The sequence below is a fragment of the Parasteatoda tepidariorum genome, chromosome 4, assembly GCF_982258835.1.
Source record: "Parasteatoda tepidariorum strain Cologne lab strain chromosome 4, Ptep-v5.0, whole genome shotgun sequence".
Classification (NCBI taxonomy): domain Eukaryota; kingdom Metazoa; phylum Arthropoda; class Arachnida; order Araneae; family Theridiidae; genus Parasteatoda; species Parasteatoda tepidariorum.
The window spans coordinates 17,157,291-17,183,725 of NC_141758.1; the positions used below are offsets into that span (position 1 = coordinate 17,157,291).

Sequence of the window (26,435 nt, forward strand, 5' to 3'; positions counted from 1 at the left end):
AATAACATGAATTTCGCTAGCACTTTAAATATCACAAAGTCTTCCGGGAAAACCGGAAGAGTTGGCAGCTACGTAACAGGGTTCTGGCGGGGCTTGTAAATTTTTAAAAGTGGTAACTAAAACTATTCTAATGTCAATAATTTAATTTCTGCATAACGACTACCAAAATTTTTTTTCCAAAGAAAGTATATATGCATGAAAATTCCAGCTTCTAAACTACTTAACGACGAAGTGGTATAGTAAATTAATAAATATCTTCTAGCATTAAAATTACTTTATTACCACTACAAAAAATTTCAAAGACCGCGGAAACCCTTGGTGTAAAATGAACATATTAACCATTATGCACCAATCAGGTTAAAATCTAACCCTTTGTGCAAGCTGGATTTTAACAGAAATTTAGTAAGCAATGACGAAAGTGATTGAAATCAAGAGATGAGGGAGAGAAAAAATTACGAAGACGCAAGCTAGTCACCAAAATATTAAATTTAGAAATTTTTTTTATTATTTTAATTCAAAGAATGAGAATTACTTCTTTATTTAAAAAAATTTATATCAAAATTTGATGATTGTTAAACTTTTTTAATGGAAAGATATTAATTAGGATGAGTACCAAGCAGATGAGTAAAATAATTGTAGTAGTAAGAATTACTGCTATTTCTAAAATGTAGTGTAAAGACTGATGGTAAATAACATATTTTACTGTAAAATTTTTATAAGCTGAAAACGAAGAATCATATGAATGTTCAGATTTGCTGAAATAGCAGGAAGGTTAGAGTTTCGGTATAAAAAAGAAAGAAAAATAAATTACCTGCCAACTCTTCCGGATTTTCTGGAAGATTTTAGTTTCATATTTAAAGTGGTAGCAATACTCAGGTTATTCCAATTAACTTTTTGAATTATAATGATAATTATAAATGAGTTTGACCACCACTGCATGTAAATAATTACAATAAATATATAAAAGCATAATAATCCTTGAGCAAGCGAATTTCAACGGGATCAAAATATAAATATATTTTTGAGTCAGATTGTTTTTCGTTTATTGTTCTGCAACCACTCTGAAAATCCATTCTCGGTAACAGTGAAAGTATGCGAATGTAGGATTCAATATTGTTAGGCGGAATAATAATGCTTTTGCTTATTATATTTACCTCTACTTTATTTAAGAAATCATTTTTATTTTAAATTAAGTAGGGGGTGGATTAAATAAGCAAAATCATCATTATTTCGCCTAATAATAATTCTATAAAGAAACAGTTTGAATCCAACATTTTTGTTTTCACCCAAACTGTTGCCAACCTGCTATTACAGCAAATCTAAGCATTCATGTGATTCTTTGCTCTTAGTTTGTAGAATATTTTATAGTAAAAAATATTAACCACAATCAGTCTTTACTTTTAATATTAAAAATAGCAGTAATTCTTATTACTACTATTATATATTTATATATAATAGTAGTTTTATAGAATGTATTTTATAGTAGTAGATTATTTTACTCATCTGTTACGCATTCATCTCAATTAATATCCTTGTATTAAGATAAGTCAACAATCATCAAGTTTAGTTATAAACTTCAAAAATAAAAGTAATAACTCTTACTTTTTAAATTAAAATATTTTTTTAAATTTTAAATCTACTGTTTTGATGACTAGTTTAGATCTTAAAATACAATTTTTGTCTCATCGGTAAACTCCAGAACCAAACACTATAGATAATTGTCTCCTCGGCTAGGAGACAAGTGTTTTCATAACTTTTTGTTCTGAACTTACCAGGGTGCCCAGTCATAGTAACTGGCAAAGTTAATGTCCTATAAAGTCCACATTTTAAAATACGGCATACAATGTGACAACTTTGAGTACAGTGAAATTTTTCCAGGTCTCCAAAATATATATTTTATGGCACACTAATAGCGTCATGAACCAAACAATAGATATACAGGAGATGGACAAAAATATATCGAGAAAAATTTTTTATTTCTAAGAAACAAAGTATTTATATTCACTAATATTATAAATTTGTGACTATAAATGTTAACATTGAATAATAGAACTATAAATTAAACCAGGGGTTCCCAATTTTTTTTCGGCCATGGAGCTCTAAATAATCAACTTTTTTTGGTGGAACCCCGACTATATAAATTAAGTTCATTAAAGTAATTTGTGTACGTTATAACCTAACAAATACTATTTTTAAAATATTTAATTGGACGAATGGAGATTTTTTATCATTAATAATCTTAAATTAGGTTTTATGTCCAAAAGTTAAATTTGTAGTTCTTGTGCTGTATCTAGTTTAGTTCTGAATTCCTTTTTGATGTATATAAATAATTTGAAAATAAATAATATGAAAATAAATAATTTGAAAATAAATAAAATAAGCCTTATCATAATTTACTTCAAGATGAAAACTTTAAAGAACTGCTATGAACGTTGAAAATAGTTACTAGGAAATATATTTCTTTATAAAAAAAATTTTAAGATTTTGATTTAAAAAGCACTAAAGAAAATAATAATGCAATTTATTAGAAATGCTTATTCTTTTCATAACTTATTCAATATTTTGTTATTAAAAAACTATTTTCTTTAAATAAAAATGCCTTTTCCATGCCACTGGCATATTACTTGAAAGATTTTCATAAGGGCAAATGAAAGATTAAATAAATATTGAATTACAGGTTGGATGAAAATTTAATTGGAGGTTTCAAAACTCATCACTGGTTTTAAAAAATGCTAACTCACAGAACTCTTTCATACTCTTCCGTGGAACCCTAGGGTTCCGCGGAGCAAAATTCGCTCACCACTGGATTAAAATATAGAATAAATTTCTGCATAATTTTTTTATGAATATAAAGGACCTACTTTAAAAAGTCTGTAAATAAAAAGTTAGTTCATAAAACCACACGAATCAGAGAAGGAAAATTATAAATTTATTCTATAGTTTAATTTAAAAAAAGAAAAAAAACATTAATTAAAAAAACGAATTTAGCATCCATATTATGAATTTTCAAATATAAAAATACTAGCCATTTCAAACAACTTACTTTTTTTGATTTCCCTTGATTTAAACTTGATAGTCTTGATTAATATACTAAAAATTAATTAATTCGAAGAAATAGTATTCAAATTAATTTCGTGTTTCGCCGTTCGTATTTCTTGTCAAATCTGAGGAATGAATATTTAGAAAAATATCTTCATCTTTACCCGCTAGATGGCAATAGTAGTCAAGAACTAAGTGTCTTGTTATAGCGCTTCCGGCGCGATGCGGTTGGCGGAGGTGCCTGTGAGCGTCACTCAAGAAGGCGGGACTAGCGATACATCCCACCCCTTACGGCGACAGTTGTGTCGGCTTTGGTGTCCGAACTTTGCGCGAATTCCGCTTTCAGTTTTTTTTAGATAAGTTTTTCTTTCAGAGTTTTTTTTTATTTTTTTTCTCTTTGAACCTCCCCTGTGTGGAAATCTTGGAAAAGTTTTATTCAGTCTTAGAGCACAAAGGACTAGTTGTGTTCGTTTTTATTTATCGCTAAGATTAAGGTTATTTTTTCTTTTTTTGCCAGTGAGTGCGATTTCTTCTAGGGTTGCAGAGAGATTCAGTGGTGCGTTATTGGCGTTTTGTTTCTCGCGTGTCGGCGCCAAATTTTCAAAGTTGATTTTAAGTTTAATGACTCTCGAATGATCGGCGCTCTGATGTTAGAAGATGCATCATATCTTCTCCGCCTACATTCATTTAGAGTTGTTTGACAGGAACATAACGTGTCCAGTTTTGGACATTCGTCAATTGTTGTCGTTCGGCTGAGCTGTTCGACTGTCCAGTTATTCGATTTGATTGTTTCTCTCTGTAAATCATCAAAAAGGATGGTGTTCTTTTAATATAAGTGAGTAAATTTATTTATTGATGATTAAATATTAGAAAAATTATTATTTAATTTATTCTGTGATAAAGACGTGTAAATAAGATATATTCATATAGTTTTTATAATTTAATGAAATTTATATATTTTTGAAAAAGCACATTTTGAATTTTTTGCATTCATTTAAAAAACAAGAAGAAATTTAAAAAAAATTATGTTCCATTAACTAGCAAAAATAAAGATTATTTTAAATATAATTGATTATAAATAACATTTATAATTATTTATATTTAAAATAATTATAATTACAAACAAGTATATTTAAATTACAAATTATTTTATATAATTTCAGTACTTTTAGTGTTCCTTTCCTAAAATTTAAATTGTTATTTCATGGCAATATTGATTTAATATGCCGCTAATTTTTCGAAAAAAATCTTTAAAATGTGCTTTTTCAATAATTTTTAAAAGTGTAATGAATTCTTATTTAAATTCAAAAATTTACTTTCAAAAATTGACCAAAAATAAAAAATTAAGGAAATTAAAAAAAAAAAATTATTTTAAAGATTTTGAACGACACAAGAAATATTTGGAATTAATTTGATCGCTAAAAGCTCTATTTTTTTTATTGAAGGCCTTCCTTATAATTTCTTTAACCATCGCAAAATTTTCATTAAATTTTACATTAGTTTGTTTCAAAGCGGAGTATTGTTGAAAAATTTATAGGCAAAAAAAACTGACCACTTCTTTATATTACTTTTTTGACTACCATTAGAAAAATTTTTAAATTTGATAATAATTTTTTAACATTGAACAAATTAAATTTAAATGGCTGGACAATTTTTAAAATTTAATTTAATAATCTGTAATTAAATACTGTATTAATACTCGTTGATATTATCTAGAATGTTACATATATACATATGTAACATTCTAGATAATATCAACGAGTATTAATACAGTATTAATATTGACTGATATTACATATTAACTTCAAAGAGAAACAATAATTTTGTTATTAATGTACGCCTGGTATATTAAGTAGAAAAACAACTGAATAATATTAAATCTTAAAAATAAAAAATAATAATAATAAATTAAATAAAAATAAAAAAACGTGTATTTTTAGCAGCTTTAAACATTTTTAAAACTGGAAGATATTAAATTAAAAATATATAATTGGCAGTTATATTACTTGCATGTAAGAAATAAATTTAGAGATACATGTACTGATTGTTCGAAGTTAAAAAAAAAAAAAAAAAGAAACGAAACAAAAGATCGGAATTTAAAAGAAAGAAGGAAAAAAGAAAAAAAAAGTAATGGAAAGCGGAAAAAAAAAACTTTATAATATAGCGAAGTAGAGCTTAAATACTTCCAGTAACTAAGATAATGAATTAAAAAATTGTAGTAAGATATTGAAACCATTGCTGTTCATAATTGGTAAAAAAAAGTCCCAGTTGAAGAAAAAAAAAAGGAAACGAAAATACAAAATAAGAACAAAAAGATTAAAATAAATAAATATTTTTTTAAAAAATTAATTTTTTTATAAATAAACCAAAATAACACAGTTAAGCTCTAAATATTTCTAGTATTTAGTATCTAGTATTTAAAAGGAAATGGTAGAAAAAATCTTTTTAAATCAAAATATCAACATTACTAGTGTAAAAGATAAAAATAATTTATAAAAAGGATAAATGTTTGCCACTGCTAATTTGCTTACGAAGATGAGTTCTTTTCGTGGTATTCATTGAAGTTATATAAAAATGATTTAATTAATTTGCATACTTATATATGATAACTTTGGTTATTTAGCTTACAAGGGTCGTATACTGTGCCTTTAGTACGTTACTATCTAAATCATTACAAAAAAATGATATTGTTTTTTACTTAGTATTGAAAGTGGTACTCGCAACTCAAGTACCTCGCAACTCAAACTTTTATTTTGAAAATTATAATTGATTCGAAAATTATTATTATTTACATTAATATAGAGAGAAAAAAAAATTTTTTTTTAAATATTGACATAATTATTTTAAGTTTGATTTTGTGATGAGATGAAATAAAACTGTATCTAACTTCAACTTGAATTACATTCTAAATACATAAATAAAATAAATAAATATTCTATGTATTAATTAAATAATAGTTAGATATTTTAAGTTAACGTATTGGTTAAATCAAAATGTTAATACTTTCGATTCCAGAAGCAGGTTAGCCAACTACTACGCTTTTTGCTAAATAAATTTAGGAGTCCAAAATTAAAGCTTTCAAAATTTTGGTTAGTTTTGCGAACATTTTAAAAGCTAGTACTAACTACGAGCTAGTTAGAACTAGCTCGTAGTTAGTAGCACGAGAAAACTAAGTAGGTTTTTACATGAAAGTTTGAATCATTCACACTTAGTGGGAGGAAAATTACTTTAAATCAAATTTACTAAACAAACAATCTTACATCAAATCATAAACTTTGCTGCCACTTGAAAATATCTTCCCACAAAGCGTAGAAAGTTGGCAGCCACGCAGAAAGAAACACGGACTTGGGAAAAAAAACGTAATCTTGTTAAAATAAAAATATGCTATACGTTGATTAGAATAGAATTTAATTATATTATCAACTGATATAAAATGCGTATTTTAATAGACAACACATCATCAGATTTTGCTATTCATTAATGGTTGTGCTATACATACATTTCTATTTATTTTTATATATAATTTTCTATATCTAGTTATACAGATAAAGATCTTTCTTAATGATCAAAAATTATATTTTGATTAATTAATATAGTTATCAATACATTATAAAAAGAAGTAGTTGCTACCATTTTAGATATTCAGATAAACCAAATTTTTTCCACAGACCTGCAAAATACAGCGCTTTGTGCGAAATATTTTATAGAGTATATCAATACATTTAAAAATCAAAGCTTTCAGAGTTTTTGGTAATTTTGCCAATATTTTATAAGCCTCACCAAGTAAAAGCTGGAACGCAGTTTTGTTGCATATGAACTTTTAAATCATTTATGTGTACTGGTGTAGAAAGTAAGTTTAAATGAATGAAAAATATTAACATTGAAACATAAACGTAGCTACATTTTTACAAATAGCGTAAAAAGTTGGCAGCCCTATTTACAGAGCATTTAGTCACATTTTTTGATTACCTTTTTCGCTGCTATATATATGTTTTTTTTATAATTATTAATTACTTTTTTTCGCGTTTGTTAATTGATTAGAATTAATTTAATAACTTCACTGTAAAGATATTTTTTTAAAAAAAAAACATACACGCAATATAACAGCATTATTTACGCAATTTACGCTATTTTTTAAATTTTTTATTTTGCCAATTTTATATGATTATTACCCAATTCCGTTAACAATTCCATATTAATTAAAAATTGCATTTCTTTGTTTAATTTAATTTATTTATTTTTGTGCTACTCGTGAAGAACGTTTCAAAAATTGATATTTTCACTTTTAAACGCTCATTGCTTTCTTAATACAATCGCAAATTAAGTTTTTGTAAAAAGATTAATTAAAACTTAAAAAATGTACCGATAATAATTACAAACTTGAATTTACTGATAGGTACGAATTATTAACTCACATCTTGTCATAATTTCATTTACTTAAAATAACTGAAAAATATCAATATTTCATGATACATCATGATTTTTTAAAATTTATTAGTTTACAATATTTTGCATTATTTTGTCAATATTTTGGTTGTCTAAAAGAAATCTAGCAACAATTTTGAAAATATCGAATTCTGTAACTGTTGATAATACTATTCCTACTGTCTTATTCGATGTTTATCTGTCGACGTTGATTATGATACTATTCTATTCGATTATTATCGTTTTTCATCCAACTTTCACGACATTAACGTATTTGACATTTATCGTGGTCAATATTCAATATTTTTGTATATGTACTTGATATTTATCGTAAGAAATAGCATTCACGATAATATTTCCAAAAATATTGCAAGCTTTATACATTTGCACGCTTTATTTTATTGTGACTATTATGCCTTTTTTATTGCTTTAAAAAATAAAAATGAGCAAAATTAAGCAAAAAATGAGGAATGGAAATTATATAGGGAACGTGTTTTTAAGTTAAAGGATATTTTGTGATAACTATGCATTGATAGGAATTTAAATAAAATATACATTGAAATCCTCTTCAAAAAAGTCAACCAGATATTAAAATCTGAATTGTTATATACTTCGGCAATATCTTAGGATAATAGATTATGTTTTTAAAATCTCCACAAATATTTCAATAAATTCTTAAAAAAGGTATTATGCACACTTATAAAATGGGATGTACGTGTCTTTATTTTTTCTTTTGGCTTAATTTATGAAAATTTTATATTAAGTTTTGACCGAATATGATTTAAATTAAATATTAAAAGAAAATTTCGTAAAAAGGGTCTCCTTACTGCTATACTTTCCAATAATTTCGTTTAAATAATTTCATGACTTAAGCTTTAAAAGTTAAGGTTCACAAAATTTAAAATCATATTTTTTTACGCAAAATTTCAATTTGGTTATTTAGTCTTGAGTGGAAAGATAACAGTTTATACCAAATATTTATTACAAACTTAAAATAATTTAAAACAGTTTGTTTTATTAAATCGTTTTTAAAAAGCGCTTTTTTCCCTTTCAATATTATTAAGTAAAAAAAAAATTTTTGTTCTCATATTATATGAAAATAAAAAGTATGCTTCATATACTATTTCTATAAACATATATGATTTTCTGAAGTTACACTTATGATTTTTTTTTTTTTTTGGAATTAAATTTTTCTTAACGTACATTCCCGATTTTTTTTCTCTCTTAGACCTTTTAGAAACTTTCAATTCGAATTTTTTGAATTCCAATTGAATCCTAAGATATTGATATTGTTAATAATAAAAAATATTATATCACCTGCAATAATTTTTAAAATTGAAAGTGTTACGTAGTTTATGAATACTTTTTAAAAATGTAAAAGTATATAGTTATTTATTTATGGTGCTACTACTAATAATAATGACATATTTCATTGTTCTATTATTTACTAGATTTTTTTTTAATAATCTGTATATTAGAATCAAAAGTAGTTTAATTTTTTTTTCTCCATTTCTTACTTTCTTTCATTAGTTAATTAAGTACTTTTTTTTTAATTTTGCTACTTGGATGCTGAAGTGGAGTAACAGCAAAATATATTGTTTATTATTATTATTTTTAAAAACTTATTAAATTACTAAATGACAACAATTGAAAAAATATTACTTAAATTCTTTAAGAAGGTATAAAGTAGATGAAACATCATTAATGATAAAAAAAAAAAAGAATTTCGAAATTCGAATTTAAGGAATATGAGAATCTGTCTTTGTTTGAAACTTTACACGCAGCACAGAAAAAATAAGTGTTCTGTATTCGTTCTTAAGAACAATTGCGGATTTTAATTTTTTGCATACTTTTTTTTCATCAGAAATATAAGGATAAATATCTTTTAAATTCACAAAAAATACTTTTCATATCTTTAAATCATTTATTCAAATACGTTTTTTTAATCCACTTCCCGAAAAGCATCAGAATTGATATTCCCAAATATGTTTAAAAGTTACATAATAATAGTGTTTCATTTTAAAAATTATATATATGATTATAGTATTGTTTTAAAAGAATTTGTAAAGCTATTAAAATGATTTATTTAATGTCTTTTCACAAAAAAAAAAAACTAGATTTGAATCGAAAATAGTTAAACAAATAAGTAAAGGAAAGTCAAAAAATAAAATAAATAAATGAAAATAAAAAAAGAAAGCAAAGAAATGAAAATAAAAAAAGGAAAAAAATAATGAATAAATTATACTTTAATAATTTTTTTAATCTCAATTGAATTAATTTAAATTATTTTTAGTTTTATATAATAATAATTAAGTTTAAAAGGTGCTTAAAATAATAACTATGTTTAAAAATAAGTGGCAAAACTGTTGAAATCCTTCTTTTAACGACTTTTCAAAAACATCCCAGTTAAAAAATAAATAAATTAAAAGTAAAACGAAGGGAAAGGAATATAAGAAAAAAATGAAGGTGAATAAATAAACGATATAGAACTAAACTAAACTCAGTGGCGCGACAGCCCATAGAGGGCCAAGGCCTACTGTGCCCATCTCAGTTTTCTTGACCTTGGGCTCTGGGGTGCAAGTGCAGATGTTCCGGTCAGGTGGTCAGCCGAACGCGGAACCCCCAGTGTTTAGCTCCCAAGCATGCTTGGTACTCATTTATCGACCCACTGAAGGGATGAAAGGCTGAGTCAACCTTGCCCGGCCCGAGGATCGAACCAGGGACCTGTGGCACGACAGCGCGAAGCGCTACCGCTCAGCCACCGGGCGTCAAACGATATAGAACAATGAATAAATTAATTTTTTTTTAATATTCTAATAATCTAAATCATATATATATAAATTACTCTCTGTTTTTAATTTTAAGCTTAAAAATAACAAGAAATGATGTTTTACCTTAAATATATATATATATATTTATTCGTAACAATGCTAAACAAAATTAAATAAAACTATTAAAATTATATAATTGATTGGTTCTTCACGAAGCACTCGATTATAAGAAATAATAATAATAATAACTAAATAAATAAAATATTTATAAATAAATAAATTTATTAAATATTGATATTAATAAATATCATAATTTATATTTATGTTCTTCATTTTCTTTTCAGGTAGGATTCACGTTCTGTCAAAAAAAAATTTCTACGAAATTGTGTGGATTGTGATTTTTATCAAGTGTGGAGACAATGCTAATAAAATATATAACTAAACAATTATAACTATAAATAGACTTTTAGCGATAATTCCTATATCTTTACTGAAGAAGATATCGGTAAAAGAATAAATAAAAAGAAATTCGCCTTACAGGAAAAATAAAACACCTCTAAAAGTAACGGTGAAAAAAAAGGGGAAGAAAATTTAAAAGAGAAACACTTCATATAAACAATTGACGAAATTGCGTCAACTTTCCCCATTAAAGGAAATATTTTCATCAAACGACATTGAGAAATGCGATATAGCGCAAAAAATATATCTCAAACTGCTTAACTAAACAGAAAAAGAAAGAAGGAATAAAAAAAAAGAATGAAATTTCAAGAAGAAAAGAAACTATCGCATATTAAATTCCCCTCAAACCTATCCACGCTTTAATCGTTGTCAAACGATTTGAGGAGAGCGCCTAATATTTAGAATATAGATATCCATCAATAATTCGAAAGAGAAGGAACGAAGAGAAAAGAAGAGGAGTAGAGGGAGAGGAGGAGGAAGAAGATCCCCCAAAGCATCCTTGGTGTGGAGTTGAGGCGCCTGCCGTTTCCAAAGCGTCCAGTTCCCCCGCGCTGAAGATAGCGCCGAAATGAACTCTCATTGGCTCGCTTCGCCCAAATAGCCAATCAAGAGCGGCACTGTCCCCGGCGTGCCAAAGTCCACAGCGGCGCTGCGCCACTTTCACACGCCGATCGTGCCAAAGCCGTCGCCGAATTCCAGCTCTCCTCTCTTCTCTTCCCGTCGAAACTCAAAAGTGAACGGGGTGTTTTTCGGCGACGACCCCCCCATGCGATTCGAATCCGCCGACTTCGGTCCGGGGATGGCCTATCATCCGTTCTTGCTGCCCCCGGCCGCGGCGGCTCGACACCCACACCAAACGGACTTTAGTATGAACTCAATACTTACACAGCCGCATTACCTGTCTGCGGCCCTGCAGAACTTTAATCCGGCCTTGGCGGCGGCCGCAGCCGCGGCTTGTTATCCGCCGCCGGCCCTTTTTCCAAAACCGCCTGTGGGTGCTGGGGCGCACCATCATCTTACTGCGGAAGATGTGTTAGCGGCCCACGCGGCTGGCGGGGCTGCACCTCATCTAAGGCCCTTAAGGACTCTGGAACCAGAGGATGATGGTGTCCAAGATGACCCTAAAGTGACCCTCGAGGCCAAGGACTTATGGGATAAGTTTCATGCTCTTGGAACTGAAATGGTCATCACCAAATCAGGAAGGTAAGAGAACCTTTTTACTGATTTAGGTGATTTTCACTGATTCGGCCTTCAATCAGCGAATCTTTACATGCATAAAAACAAAGAGGATTTAAAAAAAAAGGAGAAAGAAAGAAAAACATATTCGAACAGAGCTTACAAACATTTAATATCGACACAAATATACCTAAAAACTGATATATCCAATTATTTATGAATAACTATATATTATCAATGCACATCATTGTTAGTGTATGGTGGTAATTATGCATATCCTAAAAATGAATCGATAATTTAGAATATAGTTCCCGTAGACATTTAAAATCGTTTATTAAATAATTCCTTTCGGGTTTTTTTTTCTATGAAAATAACACATTTTCATTAAAATTAAAATCGTTTGTTATGAATACATAATAGATATCAATCGATATTAATAAATAATTAAAATTGTTTTTATTTATTTTTTAGCCATTGATTTTTCATTAATTTTTTTTTATTTTATTTATTTCTTAGTTATGTAAAAACAAAGAATTTTATTTAAAAAATTTTTTAAACATCATCCCCTGTATTTTTATTTAAGTTCTAAGATTACGAATTCTTACATGCATCCGAATGAACATTAAGTTGCAACTGATAATTTAATTATCAACAATACGTTTGTTTCTTAGAAAATCACCAAATTGGCTTTTTATTCATTATATTTTTTATTAAATTATTTGAAGTTAGTTTTTCTGAACAATTTTCAAAAATGACAATATTCTGAATTACCGTGAGCATCATGATCCGCATAATATAAGCAATGTTAATACAAAATGAATGAATACATACAAATTTATAAAACTTATTATCGTGGCATAATATTTATATTAATGCAATACTACACAAGATAATCAATGCATATAATGAAATAAATATTTTAGTGTTATGTACCACTATTATTAATATATGACAAATAAGCTCAATATTCAGTGACTAGTATAAGAATTTAATATTAAATCAGAATTTAATTACTTTTTTATTGTGATAATTTACAATTGTTTTTCTTATTGTAATATACGAATTTTCTTTTAATTTTATGCTTTTTTTTTCTTACTATGTTATTTGATTAATCTTTGGATCAATATGATTCTATTTTAAATCACTCGTAAAAATTTTAAATATTTATTTAATTTTTTCTCTAAAGATATAACAAAAAAAGAATAAAATAAGTAATTAATTAAAAGATATAAATTAATTATTACTGAAATACTTTTACTAAATTCCCTACAAACAACGATTTAAAATAATTTTTACTCCTTCTACTTATATACTATTTCAAATATACATTATTTAAAAACAATTGTATGCACTTAGCGAAAAATTGTATGGTAACAATGTTCATTTAATTCCTACCAAATCAAATAACAACTTTATCTGATCCTTCAATAAGCCAACTACGGATTATGTGTATGTTTGTTTAATAAAATCTGTTTTATAAGTTAAACAATCTTGAAAGCTAATTTTGAAAAGTTTATTTTATGTGAGAAAGCTATAAAATAATCAATATGTGAGCAGTATAGTATAAATTGAAACTATATATACTATCTTATATACTAATATTAGATCGATTATACTACAATATATACTAATATTATAACGATTAAATAATATCCCGTTTGAAAAAATTTTATAACGATAAAGATTTAAATAAAAAGCATTTCTTAATTTAAACTTCACTAATTTCGTAATACAGAATATTGAATTCGATTTTCCTCATTTCAACGCTATTCAACACGCTATTATATATATCTTGGCGAACAAAGAGCTAGTATCCTTTGGCATGTATATATACATACATAGTACATTGTGGGCCCCCTATTAGATCTATAATTATTTCCTCTGGTAGGGTACACCAGTACCCGGTAATATAATACGTGGTCTAGTTTGAATACTGTTTTAATAAGAAATTCAAATCATTAACCCTGTCTGATACTAGTTTTTTTTAATATCAAAAAAGAAAAATTCTTTCAAATACAAAAGATTAGACATTGATTTCTTTCTTGTTATTAGTAAACAGTTCAATTTAAACTATGCACTTGGTTGATGGTTTTGCGTAGTTTAGCAGAATAATACCAAATAAATAAGGAATTATAATTTATTAAAAATAACCTATAAATTATTTATAAAAGTAGGAAATTATTAAGATGTATGAGAAGTAATTTATTTACAAAACTAAATGTTTAATAAATACATATTTAATAAATGTTTTATGAAGCCCTATTATGACTAATAATAATCATGCATGATATAAAATTGTTCTGTTTATTTAACGAATTCGATATTTTTCATTCAGTGATTAATCTAAACGATTTATAGCTCATTGATTATTTAGGAATGATGTTTTGAAGAAATAAAACAGCAGTTGAATATATAAATAATTGGAAATTAATGAATCAATTAAAATTTTTATAAATTTTAAGCAATAAAAATTTAATAAATAATATAACTACAAAAATATTTCTGTACTAAATAAACTTTTTTTTAATTGCAAAATTATGTTTCATGTACATATATGAAAAATCATTTAAAAATAATTCATAGTTGCATGTTAAATAAACATTTTCGCTGAATTTTGATTTTTTAAATAAAATTATAAATCCCAGAAATTATAGTTTTTTTTAATATCAATTAATAATTTTAAAAAAAACTTTTATTTTAAGATTGTCATTTATTTTTGTTTCATTATTCGCAATAGTTTTATCAATTCCAGTTTATGCAATTTTTATTCTCAACTGCAGCATTTTTAGATATAAAATCTGCTTCAGTTAAATGTTTCAAACTTTTTCAAAAAAGTAGAAATCCGAAACTTAAACTTTATGGAAATTTAATGACTTATAATGAGACAGAATAATTATAGAATTAACTATAGAAATTTAATGGCCTATTTATTTTCATAACGGAATAGAAAAGAAGAACATTATCAAAACGGTCAATCTTTTTTTTAGTTTCAAAAATAACTTCAGAGCTCAATATTAATTCATTTTTATTCAATTAATTTAAATCGTCAAAAGCGTCGCAGCTTAAAAGGTATTAGTTTACACGCTGTCTGGAATTTCTCTTTTTAAACTTTCTAGTTTAAAACGCATGGCGGATTTTCACAAAATAGAATTTTCTTTACTCATTAAGAAGCTGAGTTTAATAATAGTATATAAAGTTATTGAAAATTTTTTTCTACTTTTAAATTAAAATTTCATTTTAACTGTGTTTGACAATAAAAAATATCATATTTCTGTTAAGTTGATGATAACGAGTAATACTTATATAAATTATTCTGATAAAATTCTAATTAAAAAAATAATAATTTAACAAAAGCTTAAAAACAAGATTATAATTTAAACATTTTGAGTAATTATATTTTTACTATAAAAAGTTAGAGATTTGTCGTGCAAATTCATTGCAAACTTAATATTGTTCTAAGTTGTGTTTTATTTTAGTTCAGAATCAATTCGAATGGGGACATGCTTCGATATAAAACCTCATTGAAAATTAGGTGTTAATTCAAAAACATTTGCATGGTAATGTATGTAATATTAATTGAAGAAAATTACTTACAATTCCATTTAAATCTTTACATGATAATTCATGTACTTAACAATTTAATAAATTATTTAAAATGTACTTACATGCATTACGGTTCAAAATGCCGATGTTATGCTTAAACATTGAACTAAGTTTTTTAAAAAAATGTACTTATTATGTAAAATTGAAAAATATAATATATATTTTTTAATTCATATTCTGCGTTTTAAATATTTTTGTTATAGTGTAATATGATTAATTTGATTTAAAAAATAGTTATAAGTTCAAATAAAAATTTAAAAAATAGGAATACAGCTTGTAAGTTATGTTATATATTTAAAAAGTTAAACTTAACTTCAAATTAACGAAAGCAAAAACTTTAATTAAAAAATTCTGTTTTTTAAAAAAAATGGCATTTTGTATGGAAACAAGCTATTTCTTCCAGGGACGCTGGAAGAAAATGGAAAAAAAACCGGAAAAAAACTCGCAGAAAACTGAGCGAAATTTAACAAACTAAAAATAACCAAAACAATTTTTTAGAAATAAGTGTTAGAACAATAGCTTAAATATATAAAAATTAAATTTAATATTAAAAAGGAAAAGAATTAAAGTTTTCTCATTTGCTTTAAATTTTTTTTCATATTATATTTTTTAGTTTTATACAATATATTAAAATTTGTAACTCACATAGGTTATAATTTACATAAGTTGATTTTGAAAATTAGTATGTTATTTGTCTACAAACATCAATCCATTATCTGCTTAATAATAGTAAAGTATCTATGTTAAGTACGTGATTTTTAAATTTAGTAGTAATAATAAAATTTTCCAATGATATTTTTCCTTTTTTTCCATAAAATTCTAAAACTCGCTTATACTATTCCCATTTACGTAAAATATTAAAGAACTTCAAATAGTTTAATTCAAGAAGTTTTTCAATTTTATATTGCCTTCCAATTGTTGCTCTTTTATTTTCACTTAATTAAAAAAATAATTTATTAAATGTCTTATATTTTAAATTATAATAATATTCAAATTATTACAGTAATTATAAGTTGTATAAAAGAGGTGTAAGTTGTTTAAAATTTTTATATTTCTTTTTGAAAAAATTTTTTTTCTTATTTCTTTCACTTTGTTTGGAAGAAACCTATTTCTTTCCTCACCGTTTTTTCCACCGTCGAAGAAACTTGCTATCGCTGTCTTTAACGTGAAAAAAATAATGAAGATAATGTGGAAAAATAAATATTGTCATTATTTTCCATTTATATCAACTATAAGCTAGCTATAAAAAATATGTGCAGTTTAGTTTTCAAAATATACTTCATTATTTATTAGTTTACACTTTTAAAAAATCGTCATTAAATTAACGTATATTTGAAAACGAATTTCTTGAAATTAAATTGCTAGCAACCTTTCTCAAACTGAGATAAATGTTAGGTTTTTCTCAATTATAAACATAGATTTAATTGCGACATTTTTAAATTGTTGCAAAAATATTTTGGTTTTTAAGATTCCAGTCACATACTTTTTTTTTAATATAATTGATTTTTCCAAACAATCATTCTAATTCGAGCATAAATAACCCTAATTTAAATTTTTAGATAAAATAAATAAAATCATTTTCTCATCAGCATTAACTTCATTTTTATATCATCTACTTTAAGTTTGATGTATGTATTAATAACTAGCATTAGATCTGAATAATTTTATTTTTTAAACTTCGGAAAAATCGTTATGAAAATTCCATATTCAAATCAAAAGAAGTAATGGCTTTAAGGAAAATAAACATCTAAATTAAATACAGCATTATTTAAAGAAAAAATGCAATACGTAATTTAATATTTGAGAATTCATTCATCGTAATTATAAGTTCAATCTGTTTATTTTATAAACATATTATTCGATGTGTGTTCCTTCAAATGAATTGAATTCTTTTTATAATTCAGTGAATTTCAATTTATTTTTTCTCATTGTATTTTTACAATACACTCAGTCAAAACAGAATTAGTAGGTTGTTAAAAAACGAAATGCTTAATTATTAATAATAATATAATAATAATAATAATAATGCTTAACACTTTACCGTTTTTTTCTTCTTCTTTTTTCTGTTTAAAAATGTTTAGAAGCGATAACTGAAATAACTCACTTTGTTTATTTTTAACAAACAGCAGTAATACCTGCCATCTGCCACATCTGTTAATAATCACTATTGTAAAGTATTTGTGAAAATTATTATCATGTGCTTTTAGCGTAAATAATCTTAACACACAACTTTACAAATGCTCTTATAGAGTAAATGATAAGTTCCCAAGTTTCATTTTTTTACGTATAAAGGCAAAAATATTGTATTAAAGAGAAAATAAAAAATAAATTAGTTCCCTGTGCAATGAGAACTGAAATTTTTTTTCTGAGATATTTATTTTATTTCTAAACTAAAACAACAATATTTAGCCTCTGCTATAATTGTTGATAAATCATTACATTTCCGTAACGTTATTAACAAGTACGTTGTTGTACGTAATAAGTATTGCGTACGATATGATCATTGCTCCTAAATTTACATATTTTCTTATAGAGTTAACACGATTTTTTCCCTATTTTGTCATATTTTATATTAATAAATAAAAATAAATGTTTTAAGATTATATATTCAGGAATTAAAATTCAATATTAACTCACGAATACATATTTAATCTGAATTAATCTATATATATTTTAAATTTTATGTAATTATGTTATTCAAATTTATTTAATGTATATAAGGAGGAATTAGTGATTATAAGTTTCATTATTAAAGAAAACAACTTATGCTTACTTTGAGAAATGGGACTAAAAATAACAGCAAAATATAGTGTGCTTTTTTAAATAACTTTTATTTAAAAAAGTTATTATACGGAATATAATATTTCAAATATTTGATTTCAAGTCCACTTGTCTTTTGGGTTGAAATTCAAATTGTAGACACAGAAAACAAAGAATAAATTGCTCAATAGAAAACATAAAAATAGCACCTTTCTACATACAGGGGTTGGAAAAAATTTGGAAACATTTCTAAACTAACTCAACTCTAAATAAGCAGTCTTCCGTTTAGCTGCAAATGTTCTGGAATATTTTACATGGCAACACACATAGCACAATATGATCTACCAAAAAGAGGAAAGGAAGCTATTAATTTCTTTACTGCATTTATATCAACAAATTTAAAACCGTCTTGTAAGATTACAATATTTAAATACTCCATTAAAATGATTTTTTAAATATAGTGGTATAAGAAAATAAAAAAAAACTTTTTTATTTCCTGCTCTTATTTTGGTCGATGTAAACTTTGCATGAGTAAAAAGGACCTCGTTTCTAAAGGTTATAAGCATGATCTTTCAAAATATGCCATCAGTTTCGCCATGTAAAACCTAAGACATTCGCGGCTAAAAAATTGTTTACATAGATTTATCATAAAAGGGTTTTCATATTTTTGCCCGACTTTTGTACTTCATAGATATTGTTTAATTATAGATGTCTAAAACGATGTCAGAAACTTTTCTTCTTATTTGTAAATAATTACTAGTTACACTAATTAAAATCACAAACAATCATGAATTAAAAAAAAGAACACATAATTATATATCAGTGTTAATTAAAATCATAACAGTTGAACTATTTGAAAATGAAGTTGAACTTCGAAACAAGTTGAATTTCGAACGAATTATGTATTATAAAAAATTGCTTAAAAAACTTTGAATTTCATAGCACAATTTCGCTCTTCACCGTCTTTTAAAAGAATATCAAACTTTTAATAAAAAATTGTTTTGATTCGTAATTAGTCTTTGCATTGTTGAATACATAGTTAATATTTGAATAATCAGTCTTTGATATAACAATTTTCACATATAATCAATGTTATAAAAATCTAACGAAAACCCTACATTAAATCTCATAACATGTGAAACACAAAGATAATCACAGATATCATTATTATTAGAAATCCCACTTTTGAACGTTCAAAAGGAGGTTATTTAAACGTTAGTTATACATAAAAAAGAATTTTATGTCATTTACATACAATTATCATAGTTTTAACTATGTTTAAATCCTGTTAAATTAAATTAAACTGTATAAAATCCTAAATATTTATTAACTGTGTGTAGTTGGGTGCATTATAAGCTTTCGCATAATCAGTTTTATAAAAATCAAATGCAAGCTCCATATTATCGTAAAAGAAACACGCTGATGGACTCTGATATCAATATCGTTAAAAATCCTATTTGTCACCGCTCCAAGAGAAGTTAATATTTAGAGATTATTAATGCATTAAAGAAATTTTTAATCATCTCATTTTCGTAAAATTTAATACAATTGGTTAAAATTCCAAATGACTATTAATTTCGAAAAATTAAGTAAATATGAAACTTCTGCTATATAATTGTCTAGAATGCATAGTTGCTGCACGATCAATTTTTGTTAAATCAGCCTTATGAAAAGTAAATGCAAACTTTATATTATCGTAATTGAAACACGCTGATGAACACTGATATCAATATCGTTAGATATTTGTCACCGCTCCAAGAGAAGTTAATATTTAGAGATTATTAATGCATTAAAGAAATTTTCAATCGTCGCATTTTCGTAAAATTTAATACAATTGGTTAAAATTCCAAATAACTATTAATTTCGAAAAATTAAGTAAATATAAAACTTCTGCTATATAATTGTCTAGAATGCATAGTTGCTGCACGATCAATTTTTGTTAAATCAGCCTTATGAAAAGTAAATGCAAACTTTATATTATCGTAATTGAAACACGCTGATGAACACTGATATCAATATCGTTAGATATTTGTCACCGCTCCAAGAGAAGTTAATATTTAGAGATTATTAATGCATTAAAGAAATTTTCAATCGTCGCATTTTCGTAAAATTTAATACAATTGGTTAAAATTCCAAATAACTATTAATTTCGAAAAATTAAGTAAATATAAAACTTCTGCTATATAATTGTCTAGAATGCATAGTTGCTGCACGATCAATTTTTGTTAAATCAGCCTTATGAAAAGTAAATGCAAACTTTATATTATCGTAATTGAAACACGCTGATGAACACTGATATCAATATCGTTAGATATTTGTCACCGCTCCAAGAGAAGTTAATATTTAGAGATTATTAATGCATTAAAGAAATTTTCAATCGTCGCATTTTCGTAAAATTTAATACAATTGGTTAAAATTCCAAATAACTATTAATTTCGAAAAATTAAGTAAATATAAAACTTCTGCTATATAATTGTCTAGAATGCATAGTTGCTGCACGATCAATTTTTGTTAAATCAGCCTTATAAAAACCAAATGCAGACTCTATATTATCGTAATTGAAACACGCTGATGAACACTGATATCAATATCATTACAAATCCCATTCATCATCGTCCGAAACGAGGTTAATATTTTCTTAGTCAGAAATGCAAAACAGGTCTTCGTTTAACCGGCAATCATTAAAATAATCAAGAAGGAAGGTTGCAAGTAGCATCTCATGTTCTATCTTAGTCGCAAACCCCAAAAGGTTCGAAATTCGATAGGAAAAAAAAGGGTAAGCCACGACACGTTTGAGGCGGGGGATCCACTATGTAAACTCTTTCACATGAGCTTTCGTGAGTACCAATAATTATTTCAGCTACGCACTAAAATGTAAGCGAAGCGGTCATGCGTTAAAGTCTGCTGGGCTTGCGCTCTTTTGCCGATAAGGATCAAAAGCATGTCCATTAAATGAATGTTAAGTTTAAAGAAGAGGTAACCACATTGCTAAAGTCATTTTGCTTCCAAGCGTTGGACCGAGAATTGTTGTTCGATTTCACTTCTTTTTTAGTTCATTGGATTTGGAACCTTTTTGCATTTTAAATCAAATTTAAATTACTCTTCAAATATTAAAATGTAAGAATGTATTTTAATCGTTAATTATGGAATTTTAAGTTTAAAGAACAACATTGCTAAAGCCATTTTGCTTCCATGCAATGGACCTGGAATTATTCGATTTCAGTTATTTTTTAGTTCATTGGATTTGAAACCAGGCTCTTATACCATTTGAAATCAAATTTAAATTATACTTCTAATATTAAAAATTTAAGAATGTACTTTAATCGTTAATTATGGAATGTTAGGTTTAAAGAAGATCTAACTGCATTGCTAAAGTCATTTTGCTTTCAAGAGTTGGACCTAAAATTTTTCTATTTCAGTTCATTAGATTTAAAACCAAACACTTTTTTTATTTTGATTCATATTTAAATTAAGCTTCATATACTAGAATTTAAGAATGTATTTTAATCGTAATAATGTAATGTTAAGTTTAAGGAAGATGTTATACCACATTGCTAAAGCCATTTTGCTTCCACGCGTTGGACCACAAATTATTCGATTTGAGTTTTTTTTTTTTTTTTTAAAGTTTATTGGATTCAAAACGATGCTTTGCTTGTATTTTAAATATAATAATATACTTTCTTTTTAAACTAAGCTTTAGATACATCAAAAATTAAGAGAGTTATTTTAATTATTGATTTTGAGTTAATTAAATATTTTGGTGATAATTGAAGCATAAAATTAGCTGCAACATTAGTGCATTTTTGGACAGTGTTGTTTTAAAAGGAAGATCCCATTTTTGAAGAAAGAGAAAAAAATAAAGTAACACAAGTGTTTCATTATAAGGATTCATTCTGTAAAAACGAAGTAATTCTGTCTACTATATTATGTCCATATTCATATCTATCAATTTATACCTTCTTTAAAATTGTTTTCGTTAGTGATAGTGCAATGCCTATTGCAGAAACATTGCAAACATATATTTTATTGACATTTAGACACCAAAACACAACAAAATAATTAGCTAATTCCTTATGTATCTGATTGAACGGTTTAAATGTAGGGCTTGCCAAAACCATTTCAAATTAAGTATATTAAATAAAAACCACGTATGCATACCTGCCAACTTTTAAGCCTTTCGAAGATGATTTTTCCCAGTGGTAGTAAATTGGAATTTAAATTACATTTTTAAGCAGAACAAACGTTGCATTTTTAAACAACTTATGCAGCCACCGAGACATTATTAAATATTATTATATATACTTAAATTTTTTAAAAATAGTGGTGGTTTAAAAGATTATATATTAAGTTTTTAAATGCAAGGAATAAATAGAAAGCATAAATTTTACTACCATTTTAAATATAGACATAAAATTTTACGCCAAATATGTAAAAGTAGGCAGATAGGCGTATGAATGTAAAATTCGTATTTTTTGCTTCATTTGTTTTATTATTTCGATTTTTTTTTGTACTTCTTACACTATTGTATTCATATATTTTGCTTTGGCTAAATTAATTAGATTTGGATAGATTATTCTAAGAAAGCACTCAAGCACTCTTTTTTGCGGGTATAATGGTGTGATTTGAAGACGATATATATATATATATATATATATATATATATATATATATATATATATATATATATATATATATATATATATATATATATATATATATATATATATACGTATGACCTAAAGCATATAAATGATATAATAAAATGATTTTCACACAGCCAAAGAAATGTTATATGAATCCATTTTGAAATTCAGAAACAAAACACAAAATTTTTCTCCCCATCTTGTATTTATGATAAATGGATAGTTCATATCTTAAAGTAAAATAATGGATACTATTTTCTGTTTGGGTGGGGGAATAAATACAGGGATAACTTAGAATTAGTGTCAACACAGTAAATTATGGATAAACGATCTAGGCGTGCCTGTTTACGTTTCGAGCCTATGATTACATCTTGCAGTCGAATCTTATAAATTTTATGTGATTGCCTTTTTTTTAATGCTTTTTGCTTCTTCTATATTTTAATGTCATTTCAGTGGATAGTTTGTTTAAAATAGTACTTTTCAGTTCCGTTGCTTGCAATTAAATTCAGAATAATTAACTCAATCAAGGAAGTGCATGGGCTTTTATTTTTTTATAAACGTCGTTGACCAGCAGATCTAAATTTGAGTTTACGACTGCCAATGTTCTATTCCGTAGCCTTGTAATTTTGAACCTAATCCAGAAGACAAGCGAACTCCAGGATCAGCACCCCTAAATGTATTCATTTGTGATGGGATGATGGGAACTTGGAGAAATTTGTGACCTCGACAGCTTTAACGTTCCCCAGTCACCATTTAATACACAGGGATTCTTCTGATTTCTGGATTGAAACTCTCGTTCCATGAACACGAATCCAACGCCCTACCGATCAGGTTATCCCGATCCAAGTACAGGAGATGGATAAAAATATGGAAACGCTTCCATACTAACACTATGTAAAATTTTATATGGCATAACTGTTGGCACAATTTGAAAGATCAAGCTTAAAACTTTTAGAAAAGATATCATTTTTACCCATGCAAAAATTCGAATCATCAAAATGAAGTTAATAACTTATTTTTGACTTTATTACCAGCAATTTTGAAATTTTGCTACAGGATTGCAATATTTGTATAAGAAAATTTTGAAATTGCAGTGGTTTGAAACATGCTTTTAATTTCCTACTATTATTTTGGTAGATGCAAATTTTGCATCAGTTAAAAGGACACCATTTCTGAAAGTTGGAAGCATGATTGTACAATTCGAAGGATCATGCTTGAAGCTTTTAGAACTGGTGTCCTTTTTACTGATGCGAAATTTGCATCGACCAAAATAATTGCAGGGAGTAAAAAGCTGTTTTCCTTTTTCAATACCACTATAATTAAAAAGGCATTTGTTAAAAAATGTTACAATCATACAGAATGGTTTCAAAATTGCTGGTATTAAAGCTAAGCTGGAAAAAACAATTATTAACTTCAATGCTCATTTTGGTCGATGCAAGTTTTGCATCCGTAAAAATGACATTACATATTTCTAAAAGCTTTAAGCATGATCTTTCAAATTGTGCCAACATTTATGGCATGTAAAATCTTTCCAAAGATTTGTTGCTAAGTAGAAAAATTGTTTACTTAGAGTTAGCATAGAAGTGCTTCCATTATTTTGATTAACCACTATGTTTAATGTTAAGAGAACGTTATTCTACTGTAGAAATTCTTCATGATTTTCATTCACCGAAATAACTAAATAAAAATTTAAAGTATAAAAAAATAAAAAATTCAGGTAAACTTAGCAAACAAATTATGACAAGATTTCGCAGTGATGAAGCAACCCGGTCATAATTTGTTTGCATTTTGATATTTTAAATTTTGTTTTTCTTCAGGATTTTTTACTTCATGGTTACCTTTAGGATTACCCGAACCTACTTTTCTTTCAACTTCGAATTTTGAGCACAATTATTCTTCAATAATTTCTCTCCTGGTATAGCGTTCTTTTAAGAAAATATAAAGTCTCTTTACAGCTTAATGCATGCATACAAATTATCTTCTGTAGTTAGAAAAAAAAAGAAGAAAAAAACTATAAACTATTCGAATATTTTTGTTCTATCAGTTTTACCGTAGTTGTTGTGTGAGACAACTATTAGAAGGACAACTCTCTATCTTAAAGAGGCGGCAGATCTTTGTGCAAGGGGAGGTCCTGACAGTAAACTAAAAGACTCGCCATCACTTACCCAACTTATCTCTTGGTGAAATCGCTTCTTGGAGATCCTGCTTCCTATCTATAGGGGTTGATGGAACACTCTTTGCGAACATTCCCCACTCCATCCCGCGGGAAACGATATTTCTTCTGAAAACAGTCTTCTTTTTCGAACAGAAAGAAGTCAATTTATTAAACGGAATCGATTATTTTAGGAATCTGATTATTACATGTTGTTCTCATTTTTTTAAAAAGATATTTGTTCCTTTTTTCTGAACAGATTATTTTTATGAACACATGTTCCTCCTTTTTTAATATATCGTTCTTCTATTACAAATACACCACTCCTTTTTATCTACTAATTAAACATATTATGATCCATTTTTAAACACATTTTTGCCATTTCGGAGCATGTGGTTCCGGAACATAGTTTTGAACTTTTTGATTTTTCTCTCCTTTTTTTAAAAATATATGTATTCTTCTTTTTATGAACACCTCCTTTTTTATGAACACATTGTTTTTTATATGAAAACTTTATTCTTTTTTTTTAATCCATTGCTCTCACCTTTTAGGCATATAGTTCTTTAAGTAGTTCTGTTTCTTTTCCGAATGTTTCTTCCCCATTTAAAGACATTTAACCATATCCTTTACTTATTTCGAACACATTTCTTTCTAGAGCATATTATTCTCCCTATTAGAATAAATTCTTATTATTATTAAACATATTTTCTTCTTTTTCGAACCTATTCTTCTCCCTTTAGACCAGATTGTTCTAATTTTTGAATTGAAAAGGTTTATTCCGTCGAAAATTTTAAATAGTACTTTCATTACGTACTTCATCCATATAGTTATTTAAAACTAGTTTTTTTTTTTTTTTTTAAAGACATTTAAACATATCTTTCTCTTTTTTTCGAACACATAATTTTTTCTAGAACATATTCTTATTTTTCAAATAAATTCTTCTTCTTTTCGAACATATTTTTCTTCGTTTTCGTGCAGATTCTTCTCCCTTTTGATCAGATTACTCCAATTTTTGAGTTTAAGAGGAGTATTCTGCCTGACATTCTAAATAATATTTTTATTATGTGCTATATTGGATAGTTAAAAGATTGAATTTGCTTTTTCTCGTTTTTTGCAAAGAAAATAATTTTGGAAAATTTTAGAAACGAGCTTCAGCACTTAGCTAAATTTTAACTTATAAAAGTGGGCATAATTTTTTTAAAAAAACTATTAAAATGAATTAAAATCTTAATAAAAGACAAATTTACATATACATATTCAATAAAGTTCGAAAATTATCAACACAGCAAAATAGTTGAGACTATTTTAATATAAAACACTTTTATTATATAGGTTGTAAAATCTCTGAAAAATCTTTTTCCTGTTTTAACTATAATGTCAATATTTTCTATTATGTCTTATTATTTC

At 26.3% G+C, this 26,435-nt stretch overlaps 1 protein-coding gene and 1 long non-coding RNA gene across 5 annotated transcripts in view; one reads left to right on the top strand and one right to left on the bottom strand.

The window, feature by feature from the left end:
• LOC122270625 (uncharacterized) overlaps positions 1-3,198 on the bottom strand; it is a 66,664-nt gene extending 63,466 nt beyond the window's left edge. The window contains exon 1 of the long non-coding RNA XR_006225917.3: positions 3,044-3,198. This is a non-coding gene — a long non-coding RNA (uncharacterized LOC122270625). The remainder of the gene's footprint in view (positions 1-3,043) is intronic.
• A 98-nt stretch (positions 3,199-3,296) lies between these two features.
• The window catches only part of LOC107451108 (uncharacterized), a 104,583-nt gene continuing 81,444 nt past the window's right edge, over positions 3,297-26,435 (top strand). For all 4 annotated transcript variants that reach the window (XM_087160720.1, XM_087160721.1, XM_043048722.3 and 1 more), the window contains exons 1-2: positions 3,297-3,874; positions 10,580-11,897. In XM_087160720.1, the coding sequence (XP_087016846.1) occupies positions 11,461-11,897 (437 nt within the window). In that variant the 5' untranslated portion in view covers positions 3,297-3,874; positions 10,580-11,460. The remainder of the gene's footprint in view (positions 3,875-10,579; positions 11,898-26,435) is intronic.